The sequence below is a fragment of the Pithys albifrons genome, chromosome 15, assembly GCF_047495875.1.
Source record: "Pithys albifrons albifrons isolate INPA30051 chromosome 15, PitAlb_v1, whole genome shotgun sequence".
Classification (NCBI taxonomy): Eukaryota; Metazoa; Chordata; class Aves; order Passeriformes; family Thamnophilidae; genus Pithys; species Pithys albifrons.
In genome coordinates, this window is record NC_092472.1 from 14,357,147 (window position 1) to 14,382,058 (window position 24,912).

The 24,912-nt window shown below is 53.0% G+C and overlaps 1 protein-coding gene across 1 annotated transcript; it reads right to left on the reverse strand.

Moving 5' to 3' along the window:
* Positions 1-509: 509 nt before the first annotated feature.
* LOC139679025 (proton-coupled amino acid transporter 1-like) lies at positions 510-21,465 on the reverse strand. Its single transcript, XM_071570385.1, has 11 exons — positions 21,382-21,465; positions 17,829-17,976; positions 17,026-17,116; positions 16,368-16,456; positions 16,020-16,115; positions 15,223-15,307; positions 13,038-13,256; positions 12,698-12,796; positions 11,083-11,249; positions 5,834-6,003; positions 510-3,130 (listed from the first exon to the last, which is right to left on the reverse strand). Exons 2-11 carry the CDS (start codon positions 17,969-17,971, stop codon positions 2,862-2,864), a joined length of 1,428 nt encoding a protein of 475 aa, XP_071426486.1. The 5' UTR covers positions 17,972-17,976; positions 21,382-21,465; the 3' UTR covers positions 510-2,861.
* Between the last annotated feature and the right edge of the window lie 3,447 nt (positions 21,466-24,912).

Below are 24,912 nucleotides of genomic sequence, written 5' to 3' on the forward strand. Positions count from 1 at the left end.
CTGGTTCGCAGGACACAGCTGAGAAACCAAGGCATAGCTGTGGTAGGGCAGAGAAGAGCCCAGCCCAGCAAGCCCATATAGGCTCTGCCCACAACCTACTTGCACAAATGAGGTCAGAGGGAAAATTACAATTTTCCAAGCAGCAAAGCTGAAACACATCTATTTGAAACTCTCAGGAGAAGGGGAAGGCATGTGTGCTGCTGTGGGGGTTGGGTACAGCACAGGGTCTGATCCTGGCTGTCTGCTGGGCTCCACGTCCTCTGCTTTCCCATAGATGCCTTTTGGAAGAGAAATGCCCATCTCATACCCCAAAGCCTTTACACATAAAAAATAGATCATATTTATTGATTTCAATAAGATACATGATTCAGGTGCAGCACCAGCTCTCCCACTGGGCAGCTACACACGCTGTACGCTGACAATATCCATAGGCACAAGACATGGACGTGACCATTGCTATAGTTACACAAACAATTTTCTTGGGTTACTGAGCAGCCTACAATACACAAGTGTCAAGTTTTTGTGTCCATCAGGCCCTGTGTCAGTTCCTCCTGGCTCAGAAGAGCCCCTCATGCCATGAGCCCCACTGTCACATCTGGCCACATCTTCGAACACACCTGATCACCCTGATAAAAGAGCTGCAAAAAACATTTAATGCTTCTGTGATATCCCAGTCTCCTTGGAAATTAGGTCTGCATTGCACTTCTAAAGTGAGTTTGGCTGCTGGGAGTCTCACCAGCAAACCCATTGATGCTCAGTGCCAGGCTGGGGACATGCCCTGGCACACAGCTGTCCCCCAAAATGTGGCCAGCCTTCTTACAGGGTACTACCAGCAGGGCAGAGGGAAGCATCAGACTTCCCCAGCTCCTCACAGCACTCCCTCCTCTGCCAAACATGACATATTTTATCCAAACCCAACACCCAAGGGCCACGTTGGGGTCGGTACACAGTGATTGACACGAATATTGCACTTCTCCCACCTGTGTCATGCCCTAGAGTCCCTTCCCAGACCTGGGTGCTTCCTCTCTATTCCCATAGTGCCCTCCAGAGGGAGGATTTGAATTAAAGCTCTGCTCTGTTCCTGGCCAAGTGACACTGGTCATGCCAAAACCTTCGCCAGCACAGACTTGGAGGAGACAAGGTGAGTCCTGAGAGAAGCAGCAAGCAGGTGAGGAGCTGGAAAGGAGCACTGATGTGGCACAGACCCACCCACACCTCGCCATGGGTCCACATACCAGCACCGGGCACTCAGGACAGAGCCAGAAAAGGGAACACAGTGCAAGACACAAACACCACACATGGAGGAGACTGCAGACAGTGCTCTGCACAGCCTTCTCCTCCCAGCAGCAGATAAAACACCAAAAATAACCCCAAGCCTCACTTATCCTTCACCAAGGACAGGAGCACAGCCCCTCGGTGCTGTACTCGCCCTCCTTTCCCACCACCACCAGCAGCCTTTGCCCACACCCAGGGAGACAGGGCTGCATGGGATGTTAGGTAAAGGCTCTCCAAAGGAAGCCACAGCACTGCAAGTGTTTGGGAGATGCTGCTTTAGTAGGAAGGAGTTGGGCCCATCCCATGGAGGATGCATTTGCTCCCTCATCTTAATAAAAATAGAAATTCAGCAGAAAGGCAGGGAAACTGTAGGGAAGAAACTGGGCTCACAGAGGAAGGAAAGCAGCAGCATTGCAAGGACCGTCTCTGCCAGGCATGCACCAGCCATGATGCAAGGAGCAACAGGAGCCCAGGGAGAAGTGCCAGAGCTGCATCCTACAGGAGGAGAGGAGCTGAGCGGAGGCAGAGGATGCAGGAGTGGGACCAGGAGAGAAAGAGTTAAAAAAAGAAATATTATGGAGTTTGTGTGTGTGCTTTGACATTCAGTGTCGGCCTGCAGATGCAGCCGGAGCGTGCCAGGGCCAGCTCAGGCACTGTAAACAAGGTGATGTATTTTTGTGGCATGTGGACAGCGTATGGGGACACCCAGGGACACCCCAACCCACACAGGGAAAGGGCTCCCAGCCAAAGGTGACCAGTTTGAATCCCCATTATGGCAGAGCCTGTTTGCCCTCCACACGCCTCTCTAACGATTCCCAAAGCCTCTCTAACGTTGTGCGCTGGATGGGGATACAGAAGTGTCACTACTGAAAGTGTGGGCCAGGGGTCAGCAAGCCCTCCCAGGCCAGGGGAGTGCTGTGCCAAGTGCCCAGCTCACCCTCCTGCTCAAGGCAGCTGGAAACAGAGCTGGAGAACAGCAGGAGCCAATGCCCATGATTGGGGATCTCACAGCAGGAGAGCTGTGAGCCCCAGGATTCTCTGCACCTCCAGCTCTGCCCACCCTCCCCACAAGGACAGGGTGAGGAGGCAGCTCCACACTCACTAACCTGAGCTGAGGTTTGTCTGTTGCTGTAAAAATAAAGTGCTCAGGGGAAAAAAAAAAAACAACAACAAAACCCCCCAAACTGGCACAAAAAAGAGCAGTCTCTGTTCCCCACCCTGACTGAAGAGGTGGGGAAAATATGGAAAGGTTGAGATTTAAAAAAATAAAATAAAATAATAAAATCTACATCCCTGGGATTCCTCACCTCCCGAAATGACTATTTACACAGGTGCCAAGGGGCTGTTTTGCTGTACCAGCTGCCCAAACAGCTCCAGGGAGGACACTGTCCCAGCCTGGAATCCACTGTCCAGATGCAGCCCAGCATGGGACTCTGCTGCAGCTGTGTGGCTGTGATGGTGGGCAGCCCCATCCTCTTGCACACCAAACCCACCACACTTCCCAGGAGGAGAGGGGAGGCCATTCCCAGGAGAGCAGTCCCTGGTGCCTGCACAGCCCCAGTACGGCATCTGGGGCGGTGGGACCATCACTGCACCATGACACTGGTGGCATTCACAATGGTGGTGGCGGGCGCCGCCAGCTCCACCAGCGCCTCGTACGTCCCCACCACAAAGCCCACAAAGCCAAAGAGGCTGATGGCAATGTCCTTGGCAACAATGAGGGGGTGGATGCCTTCAGCATAGTAGGTGGCGATCTCCAGCAGCGGGGGGAAGATGAGAGCCAGGGCACTGCTGCTGATGGAGCCCACCAGGGAGATGACGAGGTCCAGGCGCGGGATGAGGATGGCCAGCACGCCTGGAGAAGGAATGGATACAAAATTAGTGCTGCTGGCTCCCAACAGCAGAGACCCTCCTCCTTGCACCAAAGCAAGCAAAGCCCCACCACAGGGACGTCACCAACTTGAGTTACACCTCTGCCCTGCTCCCTGACAGAAGACAAGGCTGTGTATTTTCTGTATTTTCCTTCCCTGGAAGCAATTAATCTGTTGCATTAATGAAGTGCAGCATGAAGACTAAACCCTATTTGTTGCCCTGGGCTCCACCAGCAGGAGCTCCAGGGCTGAGCAGGATGGGTGCCACAGGCAGAAGAGCAGCTGCCAGCACTCCCAACAGCCCTGCCGAGAGCCAGCACTCCTGCTCCCCACACCTGGGGAGCCATAAAGCCTCAGAAACCCCACAAAAGCAGGAAATGGGAGGAAAAAGCCCACCCCAAATCAATTCGTGTGGTTTGCACGTGTTTAGAGCTGCTCCAGCAGCACCACACCCATGGCACAGCCCAGGGGAGAACATTTGTTACGTGAAAACTACAGCCAACGAAAATCCCCCTGACAGCTTGTACTCAGCAGAGTGAGCTCCAGCATATTCCTGTTCCCCCTCCTCCTGTGGGGGGCCAGGGGAGGACAGAAGGATGGTGCCTTCTCCTTCCAACCAGCCAACAGCTACCACTAGCTCTGGGCTCCTCTTAAGGCACTGCAGTATCAGTATTTAGGGAGCAGACCTAAGGACCAGCAAGGTCCCATTTGACATCCTGGAGTTGTGCCCCTTGGCACACTCACAGTCTGAGCAAGCTTCCCATCTGTGACACCCTAGATACAGCAGAGCATCACTGCTGCTTTTTGGTCTGACAAAGCCTGGAAAAAAGGCTCTGCATAACACAAGAGCATCCTCTGCACAAAAGGCAGACTTCAGCACTTAACCAAAGTGACCAAGAGAAATAAAATGGTGTATTGCTTTGAAAGCTTTGCTTAGAAACAGAAGACACCTAGAACAATGGCAGCTGCAGCCTTGGTGGAGAAGGGGTATCTCAGAGCTCCTTACTGGAGGGATTTGTTCGCTCCCTGGCCATCAGCTACAGGCTACTGGAGCCTCCCTGAGCCAAAGATCACCCATAGCTCTGCAGGAGAAGGAAGGCTTGGGAGATTGACTGTGCCACCACTGCAGCCCTGCTGTGAGCTGGATAAGCCTAGAGACAAACCATTCCTCCACCATAGGCAACAGCAGCAAAGGTCCTGGGCTGCTGACCTGGAGGCAGTTTATTCCAGTCCTCAGCCATGTACAGAGCTGAAGAAGTGCCCTCCCAGGTTGCTGCTGCAAACAACATCCCTGCTCCGGCAGCTGGGGTGGAGAGTAGAGCAGCCCACCTCCCACAGCATCCACAGCCCACCCCACACTGCTCTCTGGACTCAAAAGTAAACAAAATTATTAACTCTCTTTTAAAACAAGCAGAACTGAAGCACCAGCTGCAGTCCTCAGCCTCCAGGGCAACGGTCTCATGCTTTCCGCAGGTATTAATTCAAAGGAGTTTTAAGTGCGCTGGTTTTGAAGTCTACACTTGAAAGACACCCATACACCAAATTGCATCCTCTCTTTGGGAGCCAAAGCCCTCCTTTGGGCTTGTTGTGCACCACACAATCACCCAATGAATATTCATGCGGCCCCCACCAATTGCTTTTATCCTTCAGCATCCATAGAGATCCCTTACATGGAAGGGTGAGGGGAGGAGGTAAAGAGGAACCAGCATCCTTCCACCAACATCTCTGCTGCCTCCTTAGCCCCAAGTGGAAGGGTACAGCCACAGTCGATGCCCAAAGCCATCCCATTACTCCAAGCCTTCACTTCTCTGGCCTGGCACACCCCAGTGGCCTCTGGGAGAGGCTCCTACCCTGCAAGCAGGCTCTCAGCACAGGATCCAGTATGGCAGGATCTCATCCCTGCACCCTCTGTGGACATCAAGCCTTCAGGAACTCAGCACAGAGGAGATGGGCCTTTGCCCACCTCTGTTACTGCAGCACTTCTGGCCCATCACTAGTGAGAGCCCAGAAACAGAAGCACCCTGCTCTGCACCAGCTCCAACACCCTCGAGTTAGCACCACGCTCTTCTCAAACCCAAACTAAAGCCAGCTGGGACACGGGACCAGGTCCCTGATGCTTCAGCTCTGATGCATCAGCAGTATCAAACCATGAAGAAAAGCTCAATTTCAGCAGATGACGCTGGGAAGGTCAACCAAGCGTCTCAGCTGTGCTGTCAAGAGCAAGGGGTTAGCCCTTAGGAATCAAAGCCAGCCAAAATCAGCTACTCCTACGCCTTATTTGCTCCACACCTTTCCCAGAGGTCCACCAGGCTCGAGCCAGCAGCCTGTTCCACCAGAGCCTCGTTGCAGGCACCACACACCTTCAGGGGAAGGAGACCATATAGGGCCAATCCAGCAGACCTGCCCTGCAGCACACTCTGCCCTGCAGCACACCAGGGCTTTGGTCATGGGTCACGTACTGTCCATTGTCTCCTGCTGTGCTGCACGCTGCAATGACTGTGGGTACAAGAACACCTGTTCCCTCATGGTTTGCATTAGCCAGGCCCAAGGACTGCCAGCTGTGAGGGCTTTAGCAGCAGGGCCAGACACTGGGGCAAGGGGCGAAGGTTCACAGCACTGCCAGCCCACAGCAGAAAGAAGGTGCCACATCCTCAGAGGGAAACTCAGACAAGCTGCTTCCTACTCACATGTCACACAGACCAGGGCCACCCTGAGGAGCAGATTGACCACCCAGCCCCAGCGCTCTGACACCCGGGCGACGAGGGGAGGGATGATGATCTCGGCAGGCACGTAGAACTGCACGGCATACGTGAAGAAAATCCCAAAGGAGAAGAGCAGCTTGACAGCCTGGTACAGCCTGAAAAGGAGAAGGACACAGTGAGACAGGCTCCTGCTCCAGCCCCCACGGCATCAATGACAGAAATTAGAATGGGAATGCTGTGCAAGGACTTCTGTGTTCCGGTGGTCTTCTAGAAACTTAGAGGAAATGCATTTAATTCACAGAGATCTTTCTTGAGCAAGGGATAGCAAAGACAGTGCAACCTCCAAGCTGTGGCAACACGTGCCCCCACACCTAACCAGGGGCTTTAGTCCTGGCTTTGCATAAGGAACCACCAGGCTGGGACTTGGGCTGGCAGTCTCTCAAGTGCTGCCTTCCCTTGGCAAAACTCATGGGAACAGATACTCAGAGCAAACAGCAAACCTCTGACCTGCTCCCAGTTCATTCAAAGGCATAGGGAAAGCAGAAGTGTCCCTGGCCAAGTGACCAGGAGTCTAACTTGTTCCCTAACAAGTCAAGGCACCTTTCTACATTTCTAGATGTTCACATGTGCCACAATGCCCTTGGCTGCACAAAATAACACATCCTCTGGCTACCTTGCTCCCTACGTAGGGATACTGGCTTCGTATCACCCTCTCCACTTCTATCCACTTCATTCTAGGCTGGACTCTGCAAGGCCTGTAGTGACACAACTGCCCCTCACACACAACATCCAAATGAACAGTGGTACCTGCCATCCTGACTTTTGGCAAGAATGGAGTTGTATCCATTACCCATCCCCAGAGATTCCTCACCTTGACCTTTGTCTCTGAGGTAGAGGAAGAAAACCACCTCCTTTTCTACTATTTGTAACTAGCTTTTGGTTTTTATTCTCCATCTTAAAACAGAAGATGAAGAATAACTTCAAAGAGGTGCATCAGTTGCAGCCATGATTACAGATTCCAATTACTGCTTGGCTTCTGAGGAAGGGGAAGAGAACATCACTGCTGGGGTAAGTCTGGGCTTCCAAAGCAAAGTGATGTGAACATCACAATGTTCCAAAAGCAAAGCAATGTGAACAGGCAACTCAAAAAAAGAGCAGCTATTTTTGGAATGCTGCATAATATATGTTTGGCGGGGAAGACAGTTAAAAGAGTAGTTTGGGTTGAGCAGAAGGAAGGTAGAGTGCAAACAGGCTGCAAACAGCACTTCAGGCTCACCCCAAGTCAGATCTTGCCACATCCCAGATCCTGCAGTGATGCACCACGGCTGCAGGAAAGAGCCTGTCACACTTCCACCCTCAGCTCTCCAGCAACAGAAAAAGCCTCTCCAAAAGAGAAGTAATTACTAGTTACCTCACATATGATCCTAACCCTTTCCCAGCTCAAGATATTCTGACTAAGTAGGAAACATGGGTCCAGGCCATAGCACTTGGGTAGATATGAAGTGGATCCAAGCTGAGGAAGGTATCTGGCTCCTCCTGCCTCCTTATATCCCTTTACCTTCTTTGGGCCTAAGCCAGTGCTCCTCTGTATGTTGTATCTCAGCATCCACCTGCTACAACAGTCTCAAACCAGAGGAATACAAGTATTCCCATGCAAGATAACTTTGCTAGTGGCAGAGTCAAACATTTCCCAGGGATGGAGTTAGGGACTGGAATGTTATACAAGCCCATAGGTTGAGTGCAGGCTACTAAGATGGTTAGGGCTGGACCACATGACCTATAAGGAAAAGCTGCAAGCCCTGGGCTCTTTCAGCATGACAAGAAGGTTAAAGGGGATGTTGCTGTTGTCTTCAGCTACCTAACAGGAGGTCAGGGAGAAGATAGCAACAGGCTCTTTTCTCAGAGCTGCACAGAAGAAGAACCAGGGCAATGGAGACAGAGCTGCGTGCCCAAAGGGTGGTTAAGGACAAGAAAAAAAGCCTGGAGAGGTGGGCAACCTCTGTCATTACTGATACTCAACATTTAAGCTGGCTCTGCTTTGGCAGGTGAGAGGACCCAACGATCTCACCATGCCCTCTACAAACTAAATTACCCTGTGATTCCAAAGGCAAACTGAACACAAAGGTATCACCAGAGTCCACATTGTGCCTGTTCAGCCTCATGTGATGAGTGCACAGTAGCCTTGAGCTCCCAACCCACAGATGGCATATCTTATCATTTTACTTCCAGCCAAGTGATGCTGTAAAGCCATAAAGTGCTCCAGGGCAATCCATGATTAATAACTGTTACTAAAAAGGTACAGAAGAAGGCTGTGTTCCTGTCCTGCACAGGTCAGGAACCAGGACAACAAGCTCAAAGGGCATTTTAAACACTGAGAAGAGGAAGAGCTCAAGCACCAGCTTTGATCTACAGAAAACACAAGTCCATGCAGAACCCTGGAAAGGCACTGCTCTGCCAACCACAGCAACACCTGTTTCACCCAGACTGCCATGTTCAGCCATCCCAAAAGGCTGCAAGAAGTGAAATACCCTCCTGGGACCATAAGCTCTGTCATTACCTACCTTTAACCAGCCAGATGAAACCCAACAGTTTTCCCCTCACTACAGCATTTCTTCACTCTACAGATGGTGCAGTGAAGCAACCCTTTCAAGGAGGCATTTCTGCACAGCAGCACAGTATTTTCAACACTGTGGTTAGACCTGGGCACTGGGAAGCGACACACTCCTCGATTGAGGAAGTTGTGGTTACAGAGAAATGAGGCTGGAAAAGTTCTTAGTCTTCCTATAGCTCAACAATTCCTGAGACATTCACCAAATCTGCTCTAGAGACCTCCAGACAAAGGCTCAGCCAAGGAAGCCTGTGGCATCTTCACCACAGTCCTTCCTTTGTCTCTCATGCTGCCGCCAAACCCCATGACTTCTCACCCACAGCCCTGTGACCAGCTTCTGCAGCCCAGTGCCTTTAATGACAGGGAGAAGTGAGGCAGGATGGGCAAAACACTCATTTCAAGAGGAAGTCTTCACCCAACCTTGGGTTTAATGTACCGAAACACAGAGGTCAAGGCTTTATCCCAACTACCCCAGCCCTTACTTGAGATAATCTGTTTCCAAGTCTAACATTTACAGCCTCCACTGCATGAGGCAACATGCACAAACACCAAAGCCTTCTGTGTGCCGACTCACAAGGACCACAGCATGCCCTCCCTGGCAGCTGCCCAAGGGAGCCCCGACATGCGCCCAGGCTTCCCCAGGCACTGCTTCCAAAGGGCTATTCTCTTCTCACTACCCAAAAAAATCTATGGTTATTTTCAGAAAAGTACTTAGACAGAAGGAGTGAATACTCGTAGAAACATGCATTTGCAATAGAATCAATCTCTCTGTAGCCTAGCAGGTCACTGTAATCCCATTACCTCCTTTCTAAGGGAACATCACCCTTTAGAGCAAACAGAGCTGATTCCCTGCAGAAGCCCCTGCCCAGCATTTCAGGCCAGCAGACATTGTTGCAGGCTGCAGCATGCAGAGCCCAAGACTTGGAAATGTCTTGCTTTCCAGGAAAAGCGGCAGCATTTCATCCCCTCCACAGTGGCATCTCAGTTTACTGAGCAGAAAGGATTCAGACCTACAATACAGGCACATCTTTTCAGCAGCCCCATCCCTCCCCAATGGGAGCAGGGACCTGGCAGAGCTCCCAGCTCCTGCAGGAGACAAGACAAGGCTCTCAGCAGCAGCAGGACCTTCTGTGACACCAACACCAACATCCAGCAGAGCAGTCATTACACAGACCCAGCATGAATGAAGGTCCATGCACTCTAACTGAAAGACACACAAAGAGCAATAATTAACACAAAACTAGGCTCTGGTTTTGTCAAATCTTTGCTTTCTCCAGAGCCCCAGCTGCACAGCTCTACAAGATCAGCATATGAAAGCCCATCAGTGACTCAAAACTTGAGTCCTGCCCAAATTTACTCCAACTGAGTCAGGAAGAAATAGCAAGTCACTCTTGCAGAATCTCAAGTCATCAGAGAATATCAAAGAGAAACTGTTGAGTTTCAGAGTGCTCCTGGGGAAACAAAGAGAAACTGTTGCCGCAGGACAGCTTTCCAAGATATTTCATGGCATCAAAAACAACCCTCAGCCCCAACTCTGCACAACAAGAAATACCTCTGCAGTGTGTGGAGAAGAGCTCCAGCTCTTCCCTGCCCATCAGCCACATCCTGCCACCCAGACACCCCAAAGCAGCATGTCATAACAAGAGATCATTATTTTCAGCACTTTCTCAATAATCCCAAGTGGAGCAAGCTAGAAAAGGCATTTCCTCTCAATATTTGCACGCTCCACACTTCTTGTCCCAAAGGCAACAGAAATTTCTTGCCTTTCTCCTGTGGGATGAATATAGAGCTGTGGCACTGAACAGTCACCTGTCCCCACAGACAGAGCACCACAGCCCAAGCAGCTGCTGTAACAGCCACCACCCCTGGCAAGAGGAGGAAAAAAACCCTCTGGGTAAGCAGGCAAAGGGTCAGGCCACATTTATTTCCAAAGGACTCCAGACAGCGACCAGGGAGAGGCCTCACCAGATCCCAGAGGACAGACAGGTTTGGGGAGTTGCAGACTCAGCCCCCATAGGAAGGAAGGAAGGGGGTATCCTCATAGCACCACCACTCACAGGCAAAGCATTGGCTCAAGATGAGCCACATCCAGGCACAATGTGAGGCCCAGCAGTGAGAGTTTGAGCTCTGGGGCTGCAAACAAGGAATGCAACCCATACATGGAGACCACCACATCTCTCCCCCTCTGGGAGCTCCTAGCTTTGGGTTAGTTTTCTACGGGCTTCATTTGAGGAAAAGAAGTGACTTTTGCACAGTTCAGAGCCTTTAGGTACAGCCACACATGTTCAATGCCTGCTTAGCCCTGAAAAAGATGCTACAAGGTTCCAAGAAAAAGGCAGGAGCTGCACCTTCCCAGGCAGGGACCACCATGGCTCCCAAAGAAGCTGCCTGAGCTCTAAGATGAAGCTCAGACACCCCAGCTATGAGCCTCTCTCTAGCTCATAAATCAGACAACCCTTGTCAAGCTCATAGGGATGGTTTGGCTATGGCATGTTTGATCCTTCCCCAGGCTTAACCAGATTAGTTCCCTTAAGGAACAACATCCCCTGCTGCTCCCTCTCCCACCTCCCTGTCCAGGACCCTTCTTCCTCACCCCCTAGCCCCTCCACTCCTCACAGGGACTCACCAGCAGTTGGGCAGGTTGAGTGTTATGCTGGCTTGTATGTCCGCCCCAAAGCGCAAGTACCCCAGGACACTCAGGCTGATGTACAAGATGGTGACAATGGTCATCCCCACGTAGAGGATGACTGGGAACTGCCGCGGGTTCTTCATCTTGTTTTCCAGAGGCAGCACCTGGCAGAGGAGGAGGAGGTTGATGACAGAACAGCAGCCTGCCCCCATCCCTCTATATCCCTCAGCCTCAAAAGCAGCAGCCCCAGAGGAGGAGCAGCCCCACAGCCATGAGATGGGCACAACCCATGCCAGGGGATGGAACCCACGTGGAGCCCAGAGAACTCAGATGAAAAGGCCACTGTACTGAAGATCCAATTTCTGTGCTCCCACTAGAGACCTTCACACTTGGCATGGCAAGACTCCAGCAGGTCATTCATGCCTTTGCCTTAACAATGGGACCTGCTCCCTGCCCTTGGCAGGAGATGTGCCCAGTGCTGCCTGGCATCTTGGGGTGATACCAACCACCCCATACCTTGGTTGCATTATATCCCAAAACAGCACAACCATGCCCACTATGTTACATTGTCCTGTACTCCCCAGCAAATCCTGGAAAGACCAAGACACACTCTGCTCTCCTATCAAGTCTGACTGGGCACATTTCAACCACACAGGACAATAAAAAGAGGAAGGACAGAGGTAAGTCTCTCACCTCTGTACTACTAACACTAAATATAGGTCTTCAGCAAACATTTTTATAGCTGTCCTTGGGTGGTGTGGATTTCAAGAAGAGACACAGTAGTAGAGCTTGGTGAAGAGGCAGGACAAGAATAGTTTTATTTACTTCTCCACTTCCAAGTCATGCAAGGAAGAGAGCATTTGTGCCTCAGTGCTGGCCAAGAGCCCTCTGCCCTGGGCATAGCATTCAGTAAACACTCCTACTGTAATGGATTGGGCCCTCTCCAGCCCTGTGTTTACACAGCCAGCTTATATTAAGAGATGAAAACATTTTTTTCTCCTTTGAAGAGAGCTCCCGGAAACAACCCACAACATCTTACAAAGTCATTAAGCTCTCCATCCACCCACCCAGCTTTTTTCACAGACAGCTGGTCTATTTACAGCATCTTGTATGAGAGGCCCATGTAAATCCAGCCCCACGGCAGGCTGGGGCCACACAGCTGCCAAAGGGAGATCTTGGTGCCTCTGCAGCAGGGTGGGAAGGAAAGGGTCATATCTTTTTATGCCGTGCCGTTTGGCCTCCCATTTGGGCAGCTTCAGAATCCAGCCTGGTAACAAGACTCAGAATGATGCCTCATCTGCAGGTCAGCCAGCACAGCCCAAAGCAGCTGCCAGTGTGATTCTCAATCTACTGCCAGATAAAGCCACTTTTAAAGCAGCAACCAACCTCCTGAGGTCTGGGGCACATACTCCTTCAGCCTCGGATGGAAACAACAGGGTTTGACCCAGGAGATAGCCTGGAGCCAAAACTAACAGTATCATTCAGAATTTGGGCTACTGTCAGAGAAGTTCAACTGCAAATGCAGCTGCAACACAGAGCAGGTGCTGTGGCAAGTCTGAGCAGGGGCTGAGCCTCTTGTGCAGCAGCCCTGCTGCCACACGTCGAGACTTACCACACCGATGCCTTCAAAAGCGAAGATCGCAGTGCCAAAAAACAGGGGGTAGGTCTTCCAGGCTGCTGCTAGAGGCAGGTTTCTGGGATCAGGAATGTCCTGGAAAAAAGCCCACACAGAGTTCAGACATGGGGAGGACGGAGAAAACCTGGCCTGCTCCCATCGCTCCCTGTCCCAGCCCCAGTGCGCAGGGGAAGCCTTGTGGAGCTGAGGGTAACCACTGTGCTCACCAGAGCAAGCAGCACCCCACAGCATGGAAACACTCTGCTGTTGAGCTCCCTCCACCTGCCAAAACATGGGATGTCACAGAAATGAGAGAGGGGAGCCATTATACACATACCCTGACGATGTACTGGTAGATCACAACAAGGCTGACAAGCATGGCCACATTGGCCAGCATGGAGAAGATTGACAGGACCTTGAGATTCTGGATGAATGTGAGTAGCACCACGAAAGGCAGGATGCAAAGCATGTACAGCCGGGAGTCCATGGTGGGTGTCATCACCACTGTCCTGTTCGAGCTGCAGTCATTTGTGGTCCCGTTTGCAGCAGAGATGACCTGGGGAAGCACACAAAGGCCTGATGAGCCCCATCGCACAATCTGAGAGCCACTGACCTTGGCAGCCCATCCCAGGTGGGTCAGAGTACCCTATTGGCTCACTTCAAACATAGCTGATTAAAGCCAAAGTATGAGTTTTCAGGTAGCTTTGAAGCAAATCCCTGTTACCTTGCAGGGAGCAGAGATGGGGCTAGCTATGGCACCTGAGTCAGGATAGCAAATCCTGATCAAGCCCAGGCTCATCAGGCAGGACAACCTGACACGGAGGGCAGAGGGTGGTTTGCGCTATCCCACAAGACCAGTTGAGAAGAGAGGAAATAGGTATTAAGTTCTATTTCCCCAAAGGTCCTTTTTCTCTTGCTGCACCAAGTTGTAATTTATGTCACAGAGCCCTTCAGTCACCCAGTGCCCTGTTCACATGCAAGGACATCTGGAAGATACTGCTGGGCCCCAACTTGGCTTTCTTCATTAGGAATCATCATTGCCTTGGGGTCTTTCATTCCAAAGGTACTCCAGGCCATGTGCTCACCTCTAGAGACAGTTCTGGCCCAGGAAGTGGGTAGCTGAGCCATCCCTCCCAAGAGCATGGGCATGCTGTGGATCACCAATACTACAATGAACAAGTTGGTTCAGGTATCATGTCCTGTCTAGCCACTACAGCAAAGGGCTGCCTGAAAACTAATTTAACTTGCTCCAGAGCAAGTCCAGCCCCTAAAGAGCTCTACACAAACCAGCATCCTCTGTGGGAGAGGGCAGTACAGATCCATGTACCCATGGGACAGCACTGCTCAAGCTCCAGCCTGCCCTGTCTCCTTGTGGCTTGCTCCAAAGCCATTTTCCAAAACAAAGCTCTGCCCAACACAATGGCACCTTGCCCAAGGTACCACCTGCACCACAACTCCCCACCAAACAGGCTATTCCCCACCACAAAAAGAAACAAGCAACTCTCTCCTCTCCCCAACCAAAAAATTCCAAAACTGAAGCCAAGGGGTGGCTAAAAAATGGGTTGGATTTACAGGTTTTTGCAAACCTTCCTTGAAGCTTGAGCCAGCCTTTGCTACGAGGGGCCAAGCAGAAAGTGGCAGCAAGGGGCCATTCCCAGGGGTTGGGGCCCAGCAGCAGCCCAGCCCTGCACACACCCTCCTGCTCTCAAGGCTGGTGGCATCAGATCACCCATTTACTCCTCCTGGACATCCCACAATGGGAGTCTCCTCAGCTCTGCTCCCTGAGTAGAGGCGGAGGCTCCCACTGCCAGAGCCCCCCTTGCTCCCCAGGAATCACCTCTGAAGCCAACGGCCATCAGAGAGGAGCTGACCAAGGGCCCAGCCACGGTGGCAGTGACCAGACACTGCTGCAAGAGCAGAGCAGGAGCACAAGGGGAACAAAGCTGAGCAGTGCCTGTGAGGACTAATTATTTCCAGTTTATTACAGCACAGGAGCCAGCCAAGTGGTTCAGGGTTTCTGTTTATTTCCTACTCACGCCTGGGAGAAGGAAACTCTCTGAAGATGTAATTAAGCTCCAGAGCCATGGGATGAGGAAAGAAACTGGAATGCAAACATGTCCAGGGAAGGAAGAAGAGGTTCACAGCAGATCCTGGAACTCGCACATTACTATCTACACCAACAAACTAATTAACTGAGAGGGGCAGGACAGCAAAGGCATGGTCCCTCTGCTCTCATCTCTTTCCTCTTGTTCCCTCATTAGGAATGGTCCCCACTCCCACACAGAAAACTCCAGCACCTCTACAAAATCATAGAGACTCTCAGAAAAACCAGCTCTGTTTGAACAGGAAAATCAGCCCTCCAAAGCCTCTGAGCAGAGGAGCAGAACTTTACTGAGCAGCACATCCTATGGAAACCAGACCTTTGGTGGAGAACAGGGCAGTGTCACAGGAGCAAAGAACAACCCAAGTGCCTTCACACCCCCTTGCCTTCCCCTTGCTCATGAAGGAGGAGTAAGTCCAACCTGTTTCAGATTGTCAGCCAGAAAGACAAAGTACACACAGCAGAAACCCAGCTGAGTGATGATCAGGAAAAGTCCCACTACACGCCTGGAAAGCAAAAAAAGACCATTTGTCAGACAGGCCATAAAGAAACAAGAGCCCACTTGGTTTTCTTGAGGCTGCACTTGCACACTGCAACAACACTGCTCTGCCTGGGGTTGCGGTGTACAGGGCAGAGCACACCCAGTTCAGTTCTCTGGGGTAAGGAGAAAGGACTGTATCTCCATCCAACCTCACAGACCTCAAGGTCTCCCCCTCTCATCCTCTCCATAGGGTCAGGACCAGCATCAGGAGGAAAGCCTACTTTGGGTTTAGCATTTCCAGTCTGCTGCTGAACTGTGACAGTGGGAGACAACACTTCCTGGACAAAGGAATAGGTGAAGGCTCCCAGCTCCTGATGTGCAATAATCCGTGTGATGTAATGAGGGACACCCACAGGGTGGGGAGCAGACACTGGACATGTTCCGTGTCTATCAAGATGGGCCAGAACTGCAAGACACTATTCACCCCTTTGTTATGCTACAGAAACTTACTTCTCCCACTCCTTTAGTCATGTCTGGTTGGGGACAGTTCTGGGTCAAAGACCTCCTTGTTACCCTCTGGGGGACACTGAGCATTGAGGGCAGGTGAGCCAAATAACATTTTATGACACTTGTGCTTATCTGCTCACACAGCTCAGTGAACAGTGGCTTTTCTGTCCCAGCTGCAGCACATGCTGGGCTTAAAGACAAGTCCCTGCCTGGAGCAGGGGAGCAAGTACCTTCCCCAGATGGCATGTGTCCGCAGCCATGCACTGGGAGTTGCCTCCAACCCGTACATCACAGCACCCCCATAGTCCACAAACTGCTTCTGGAACCTGTCCAGAGAAGAAAGAGAGAAGGAACATTAACATCAGCCCTGTCTGCTAATTCCCAAGGCAAATGATGACACTAACAACAAAAAAAAAACCCAGTAAAACAGTTCCTGTGAAAAAGTGCAGCAGTTCCAAAGTGAGGCTTCAACATAGGCAACTTGCTGCTGGGGGGGCTTCAGAAAAAGCCCAGGGCTTCTTGGGCAAGAAGGAAGAACTGTAGGAGCAGGAGAGCCAAGAAGGGGAGTTGCTCCTTACCTGTTGCAGAAGTGATGGGCACATTTCACCAGGATGCCCATGCAGTGCACAGCCACGACTCCCATCACCAGCAGACTCAGAGGACCCAGCTGCAGGGAAGAGAGGGGGAAGGCTGCACTCTGACGGCCAAAGGTAGAGCTGCACGGTATGTTTTACTTCCAGACAAAACTCCAGGGGCTGGGTGAGTGGAAACACTGCTGGAGGAGCTTGGGTGCAGCTCCAAAGAACCAGCCCCCCAGGACTGAGTAATCTGACAGAACCACGACATTGGCAGGAATGATGCAAAAGAAGTAAGTTAGGGCAGTTCGGGTGTAGTAAAGCACTTCCAGGATTGTTTTCCAAACTATCTCTCACATCCCTATTATAAGGGTGAACAAAAAGTCACAGTCTGGACCCAGTGCCCTGCCTGACTCCGCAGAGGAAACCACAGCCCCAGTTCACACACTGAACTCCACACTAGGCAGCACAATGCAGGAGCAGCAAGAACAGTTTCAGCATCAAAGCCACAGAGCCCAGGGTGCGTAAGTTTGCAAGTCACCAAGCACTGAGAGGAACCTGGGCACGGATTCAAGCCCTGACACTGGCCATTTGAGCTGCCCAGTGCCCAGAGGTCACTCTGGCCCCTGAGCTCCAGCACAGCAGGGCTGAGCTGCCTTACCAGGATGCCAGCATTCTTCACAGCTAGAGGCAGCCCCAGCAGCCCTGTTCCGATATTCCCCTTCAGTAGATGGATCAGGGTCTGGTACCATCTGAGGGAGAGAAGATGCAGAGATGACCATCAGCACCCAGACCATACACATTCTTGGCACTCAGCTCATCTTGTTGAGGATCCACAGCAGCTCTAAGGTACTTCAGGGAACGCATGTGGAGGTCTTAATCCTGTCCTCTGAATCCAGCTCAGCCAGGTGAGACCAAGGTTGGTCTGAAGGCAAAGAGTGAACAGATTTTAGGCAGGTGCAAAACCAGCTTCATGGCAAAACCCAGCACAAGAACAGCTCAGCACCAAGGCTGCACAAAGATTACTCTGAACTGAAGGGATCAGTCTCTCTCAGGCAGAGAGAGCATCCTCTGAACATCTGGGCATAAGGAAGCCCTCACAGCATGGCTGCAACATACCCACATATCCTCTGAATCTGGACATGCTGTTTGCTTGCCACAGCTCCCCATCAAACTAAGCTGGAGTGAGGGAATATTGGCAAAAGCACTAATCACTGCCTGCTGCCACCAAGCCCAGCTTCACCAGGGAGCAAAAAGCAGCACTGGCGCAGCTGCCCACTCAATGCCAGCACCCCACAGAGGCAGGAACACAGCTCTACCCTCACCACCCTCAGGAGAGCTCCCCATAAAACCACAGGCTCCACCACCCTCCAGCAAAGCCACCAGGCAGCAGGGAACCACCATGACCTCCTCCACACTCCCCAGGGGCTAGGTCAGCCCGGGATGGAGGGAAGCATCACTCACGTTGTGCCGTTGGTCTCCCCGAAGCGCTGGTAGGACTCAGGATGGGTGAAGCCATTCATGCCGTCGGGTGGGCTCCCCTCTGGTGTGACATCCGTGGAGCTGTAGTCATTGTAGTCCTCGCTGCGGAGGCGCCGGGTGGACATGGTCCCTGTGGGGGCAACAGCATTAGGGGTGCCCAGCTCCACACCCCCCTTCTCAGGCTCCTTGGGGTCAGACATCGTGCGGAGAGACCAGCTCACACTGCCAGAGCAAGGTCTCCTCCAGGGCTTTTATACAGCCACATGCTCCCGCCCAAGCAATCACATAGTTGGCATGTCCTAAGGTCAAAGGTGCATGGCACATTCCCACTGGCTCTTCCCGCAGGCTCGTGCCCATGTTTTGGGCACACCCACACAGAACAGGGTCAGGATTCTGCAAGGCAGAACCTGGATGTGCCCCACTTCAGGTCAGGTCCCTGCTCTTATGGGTGGTGAGTGTGGTACCACAGTCACAGGCAGTGGGGTAGGACAGGACATGCTGGCACTGCGTCCCCAGCCCTGGCACTTGGGACTGGGGCTGTCAAGAAGACAGCCAGGAGAGTGAAACCGCTTTTAACCTCACACAGTGTGCTGCAAGAGAACAGCTTGCTCTCGCCAGGGAAAAGAAAATTTCCTAAGTTCCCTTTTTTCCCCCCTTTTTTTTTTTAATTCAGGACTTTTTATTACAAAGAAACTATAGAAAATTGATTATAGTCCATCAGGCACCAGCACAGACCATGTGCTAACACCAAAACATTTGCCCTAAAGGTTTCACAGCCAAGGAGGTGCCTATGAGACTAAGGGGCTTCCCAGGATAAGGCACCTGCACAGCCCAGAGCTCTTGCTCCAGCAAAAACCCCAGCAGGATCCTACAAGCCAGGAGCACGGGCACAAGCCCTTACCAAGGACACACACCTCATGCCTTCTTCATCTGGAAAACAGTCAGCTGGTTCAACTCCCACACGTGCCACACCCAGCACTCCAAACACCCACTGGGAAAGAGCACCAGAGGCAGAGAAATTATCTGTCAGGCTCTTGCATCACAGCCTGGTGAGCCAGTCCCTGTCCCACAGCTCTTCTGGGCTGTCATGCCCCAGGCATTGCCCCTGCCCCACCAGTCCCTGTGCTCCCTATCCTGCTCCCCAGCACTGCTGGGGAACTGGGACCAAGAGGAAGCAGCAGAGAAATGTCATTACTGCAAAAAACTGGCTCATTTCCTGCCAGAGCTCCTTGTGTGCCCACAAAGTCACACGAGTGCCCACCAGACACAGCCCCAGCACAGACTGACACATCTGGCTGTGCAGGGAAGGCTCAGTCCAGGCCACTCGGGTGCTTCCCCACCCCCAGAACCCCCAAGCACTCCCTGGAGCACCTCTCTGCAAACCTAGCAGGGACATGGAAAACAAGTCAAGAGCTGCATCCACTGGGACAGTCCAGCCTGAAGATCAAAAGGGAAGCAGGGAGCAAGGGTTTTTCCTCAACTCTTGATGCTCCAGATCCCAGTTGCTCTGGAGCAGTTAGCCAGGCCACAATAAAGCTGCTGTATTTCCTGCAGCACCACACAATACCAACTGCAGGAAGCAGCAGTGTGTCCCATGAAATACCAGCCTCTGGAGCAACGGTGAGGCTGGTTGGCAGGCCAGAAGGCACTCCAGCGCCGAAGGCAGCACATGCATCACTCCTGTCCAGCCTCCTCCCTCACAGCTGGGACACGTAATCATGTCCTGAACCAGCTCTGCCGCAGGCAGGGCCATCCAGCAGGACGAAGACCAGGAAGAGCAGCAGCAGGAGTTTACACAAGGAAAGCGTTAGAAGCTATTTGTCATTGGTGACAGGACCAGAGGCCAGGGGAGAGACCTGGCAGGCTTTGCCAAGCACCAAGGGCTGGCAGTCAGCAAGGACAGCAGGCAGAGGGGGTGCAGGGCTGGGTCAGGCATGGGCATCCCCCCAAATATGGCCTGCACAGCATCTAAAGTACCCAGGAGCGATGTCTTCCAGATAAACACAACACAGTGACATCACTCTGCCTGATTGCTTCCCTGTGGATTTTTTTCCCCTCCAAGCAGCCCCATCTGCTTTTTGCTTTGAAGAACCAGAGAAATGCATTCATCGTGACTTGCCTGCTTTGTGTCTGGATTAAAGGTTGCGTAGCAGCAGGGACCGAGCACTCAGCTCCCCTGCAACCAACATGAAAAAGCTGCAAAACTTGTCTCATCCACACGATGAATATTTCAAACCAAAGCAAAACCCCACTACATCATTTCCTCGTCATTGCAAACAGAAAAGACAGGAACAGCCACATTCGGTTTCCACTTCAAACTTGACTCCTCAGTCACTTTTGTGTGAATTTTTTTTCCCATCTGCACATGGAAGCAATTTCATCATCCTAAGTGAAGCACCTACAAAAGCTGAAGGGTAGTGATGGCAATTTATCCCTTAAAATGGCAGCCCCACTCCAGAATTCAAAAGCAAGATGTGACTTGCTCCTGACCCTGACAGCTCTCCCCAGTTGAGCTGGGGCTGTGTGTGCACCAGGAAATCTTCCAGAAAACTGAGTGTCACAGCAAAACTCACTGCCGCTTCCCATGATGCATGCTAAGCTCTTTATTTCCAAAGCACTGCTTGTAACTCATCCCAGCACGGCACAAGGCAGAGCTGGTGCTGTCAGACCCCCCTCCCCTGCCTGCAGGGAGGTCACCATGCCCACGCCAGCACAACACCTCCCAGTCACAGCATCAGTCCTCTTGTCCCTATGCTGCCCAGAGTTCCCACAGCTCCAGAGACACTCCCAGATTCACCTTTCCAACATTTCACAGCATTGCCTTCTCCCCTCAGCCCATCTTCTCCCCACATGGAGGCTGCTGGGAACAAATCTCCTCCAGTTCCCGCAGCTCCTGCCCCAGCCAGGCTGTGCTGCTCCACTCCCTGCACCCCACTGAGTGTGGGGCTCCTGTGCCCTCCTTCAGTGCCACACAGCACCCCACACCCTGGAGCACACTGCAGGGGGCTGTGACCCCCTACGCGGCACCCCCAGACACTCCGAGGGGAACTCCATGGGGTGCCAGCACCCTGCAGGCCATCACCAGCACAGCCCTGGGTACCCACGCGGGGTCAAGGCAGACCCACACACTTTTGCAGGATCTGAGCACTCTGAAGCATCTCTGCAGGCTGCCACGATCCCCAGGGACCTCTGGGCACCCCGGCAAGCTCCCAGCACACCCAGGGATCCACGGACACCCATGCCAGCCACGAACACCCCCAGGGACCACTGAGCACCCATAGGGGCTGCCAGCACCTCCAGACTCCGAACACTTGCCCACGCACAGAGGATGACAGAGACCTCCTTGACCCCCGGGTCATGTCACCGCGGCCGAGCTTCCCCGAGCACCCACGCGGGACCGCAGCACCCCCAGGATCCCGCGCACCCACGGCGGCTACCGCGCCCCCCGCGTCCCTGTGCATCGCGCGAGCTGACAGCCCGTCCCGCGGCCGCCCTGTCCGTGTCCCGTGTCCCGTTCCCGCTCCCATTCCCGCACCTCTCCGCCGTCCCGCACCGCCCGGCCCCGCCGGGCCCGCTCGCTCGGCTGCGCCGTCACGTGACACTCGGCTCAGCTGAGCGCGGCGCCTGCGCGCGAGGGGTGGTCAGAGATTGGGGCGGGATCGATGGGCACAGAGGAGGCGTGGCCACAATGGATGGGCGGGGCCATATCCGATAGATGAGGCGGAGCCATCCATACCAGGGGGCGGGGCCTTATGGGCCAGAGGGCGGAGCTATATGGGATAGAGGGCGGGACCGAATGTGACAGGGGGCGGGGCCATATAGAAAAGAGGCCGGAGCCATATGGAAAAGGGGCGGGGAAAGGCGGGAGAGGGGGCGGGATCATACTAAATGTGGGCGGGGTCAGGCCAGGCGGGGCGGGGGCGCCCCCTGGCGGCCAGGCGGGCGACCTGCCGGTCCTGCTGCCACACGTGGGACAAAGGCGGGGGCCGAGCCCCGAACCCCCCCTGGGGGCAGTCACGGGCACCCAGAGAACGGCGCCGCACCTGCTGAAGGGTCTGGAGCACATATACTACAAGAAGCGGCTGAGGGAGCGGGGGTTGTTTTCCCTGCACAGGGGGAGGCTCAGGGGTGACTTTACCGATTCCCACAGGTGCCTGACACGAGGCTGTTCCCAGGTGCGAGTCGGCCTCTGCTCCCAGGCAACCAGCGACAAGAAGAGAGAACGTGGTCCGAAGTTACACCAGGGAAGGTTTAGGTTGAACATTAGGAAGAATTTCTGCACAGAAAGACCGAGCAGACACTGAAATGGGCTGCCCTGGGAAGTGGTGGAGACACCACCCCTGGAAGTGTTTGAGAGACTGGACGTGGTGCTTAGTGCCATGGTCTAGTTGATATCCTGGTGTTAGGTCAGAGGTCTTTACCAAGCTAATTGATTCTGTAATTTCATAGTCCCCTGTGCAGTGATGCAGGTGTCAGGGTTATAGATGGTTGCTAAGATGACTGACACTCCCTAAGCCCCCCAGCATGGGCTGTGCCCCCAGGGCTGTCCCTGTGTCCCCATGTCCAAAAGCAATGCTTAGCACTGCTTGCAGATCCCTGCCTGCCCCTCACACAGGAACCAGCCTTGGGGCTGCTCACACTCAGCTCCTCTGGCCATCAATGTCCCCATCCCGGCCCCACCAGCTTCGTCCCTCCCAGCTCGCGTCCCTCTCCCTGCTATTCCAAGGGGGAAAAATGTCACCTTCAGGTCACCTGAAACACCAAGAGACACCGGATTCCACACAGGAGCAAGAGTCACACTTGGGAAGCAGGTGACCCAGGCTCCTGCCCTTCCTGATACACCTCAGAGACCTGATCCTAGATGGTTCAGTACAAATGAGCCAGGGAAGCAGCATTGTCCCATGGAAAAATAAAAACCTGGATGTAAAGAGGTGTTACCTGAATAGGGCACATGGTTTGTGGGTCTTGTCTGAGGTAGGAGACATGATGGGACATCTCTGCTTCCTGAGACTCACCAGCCATCCCTGCCACAAACACTAAAGACACTCAAATTCACAGGTGAATTCACAGTTGTGGATGGCAGCACTTCCCTGCAACAGCCACCCCTGAGCCTGCCATAGGCGAGTGGTGAGTCTGGCCCTATTTCCATTCCTAAGCAGGTTTGGACAGAGGAGCCCGTGTCCCCATGCCATGGCATGGGGCTGTCCCTGCCTGCTCACAACCACACAACCGGTGGAGGCTGCATTGCCTGGTGCCACGCAGCAGCTCCTTGGTTTGTCTTAACACAGATGAGGCAAAACTTCAGACCTCGAGTACAAGTAGTTCCTCTTTGCTCTTGCTCAAGTACCACGGTTTTTTGCTGGTATCTCTTATCGCTTCTATGCTGTCATACTGAACTTGCAACTCCACATCTGTGGTGGGGCTGTTCCTTGGGCAACATGTGCAGTGATGCAGGTGTCAGGGTTATAGATGGTTGCTAAGATGACTGACACTCCCTAAGCCCCCCAGCATGGGCTGTGCCCCCAGGGCTGTCCCTGTGTCCCCATGTCCAAAAACAATGCTTAACACTACTTTGCAGATCCCTGCCCTGCCCCTCACACAGGAACCAGCCTTGGGGCTGCTCACACTCAGCTCCCCTAGCCATCAATGCCCCCATCCCAGCCACACCAGCTTCATCCCCCCCATTTCACATCCCTGTCCCTGATATTCCAGGGGAAACAAATGTCACCCTCAGGTCACCCCCAAAAGCAAGAGACATTGGATTCCACACAGAAGGAGGAATCACACTCACAGAAAAGATGAGCCAGGCTCATGCCCTGCCTGAAAGACCTCAGAGACCTGATCCTAGCTGGCTCAGTACAAATTAGCCAGGGAAGCAGCATTGTCCCATGGGATAATGAAAACCCACATTTAAAGAGATGTCTCACGAATAAGGAACATTGTGTGTCTTCTCTGGGCTGGGAGCCATGCTGGGACATCTCCTCTGTTTCCTACGAGTCTCACTAGCCATCCCAGCCACCACCAGTAAAGACACTCAAATTCACAGGTGGAGGGGATGGCAGCACTTCCATGCAAAAGCCACCCCTGAGCCAACCACAGCCCCAGCTCCATCCCCAAGCAGGTTTGGACAGAGGAGGCCGTGTCCCCATGCCATGGCATGGGGCTGTCCCTGCCTGCTCACACCACACAACCGGTGGAGGCTGCATTGCCTGGTGCCATACAGCAACCCCTCAGTTTATCTTAACACAGATGTGGCAAACCTTCAGGCCTTGAGTACAAGCAGTTCCTCTTTGCCCTTGCTCAAGTCCCACCGTTTCTTGCTCATATCTCTTATCACTTCTGCGGTGTCATATTGAACTTGCAACTCCTCATCTGTGGTGGGGCTGTTCCTTGGGCAACATGTGCAGTGATGCAGGTGTTAGGGTGATAGATGGTTGCTAAGATGACTGACACTCCCTAAGCCCCCCAGCATGGAGGTTAGTGCTTCTCCAGGCAAATCCATGGGATGAAATAAAGAAAGTGGAGGGCACAAAAAGGCAGTGGAAGCACATCTGCATGGTGGAAAACACACCACAGCAGTTATGGCTTAGAAAGTTCTTGAAGAAGACCAGTCCTCTGGAGGGGCTAAATAAATCCAGCAGGCAGCAACAGTGAGGGACATGGGTGGCTGGAGGGTCACCTGCACCTCTGCCCTCAGGGCACCTTTCATACAGGGGTGATGTCAGACTCATGCCCTGCCCGAAGCTACAGCATGAAGGATGGTGCCCACCCATGCCACAGTCCCCAGCCACAACCAGGAGGACCCCAAATAGGATCCAGGCTGCTAGTCCCGATGATCGTCTCCCAGTTATCCCATTTTGGGGGATGCTGGTACACATTGGGGTGACTCTGTCAGGATATGGGAAGGATGGGACTGGTCCTGGGCCAGGCTGTGCCCCAACAGCCCATCACAGCCGTCTGTCCCCCTGTGAAGCAAGCAGAGTGGCCAGCCAGCCACTGCTCCTGCTACTGGGAGCATCACCTGCCACTTGGTCCCTTGCAAGTGGGAATGTCCATGTGGAACTCC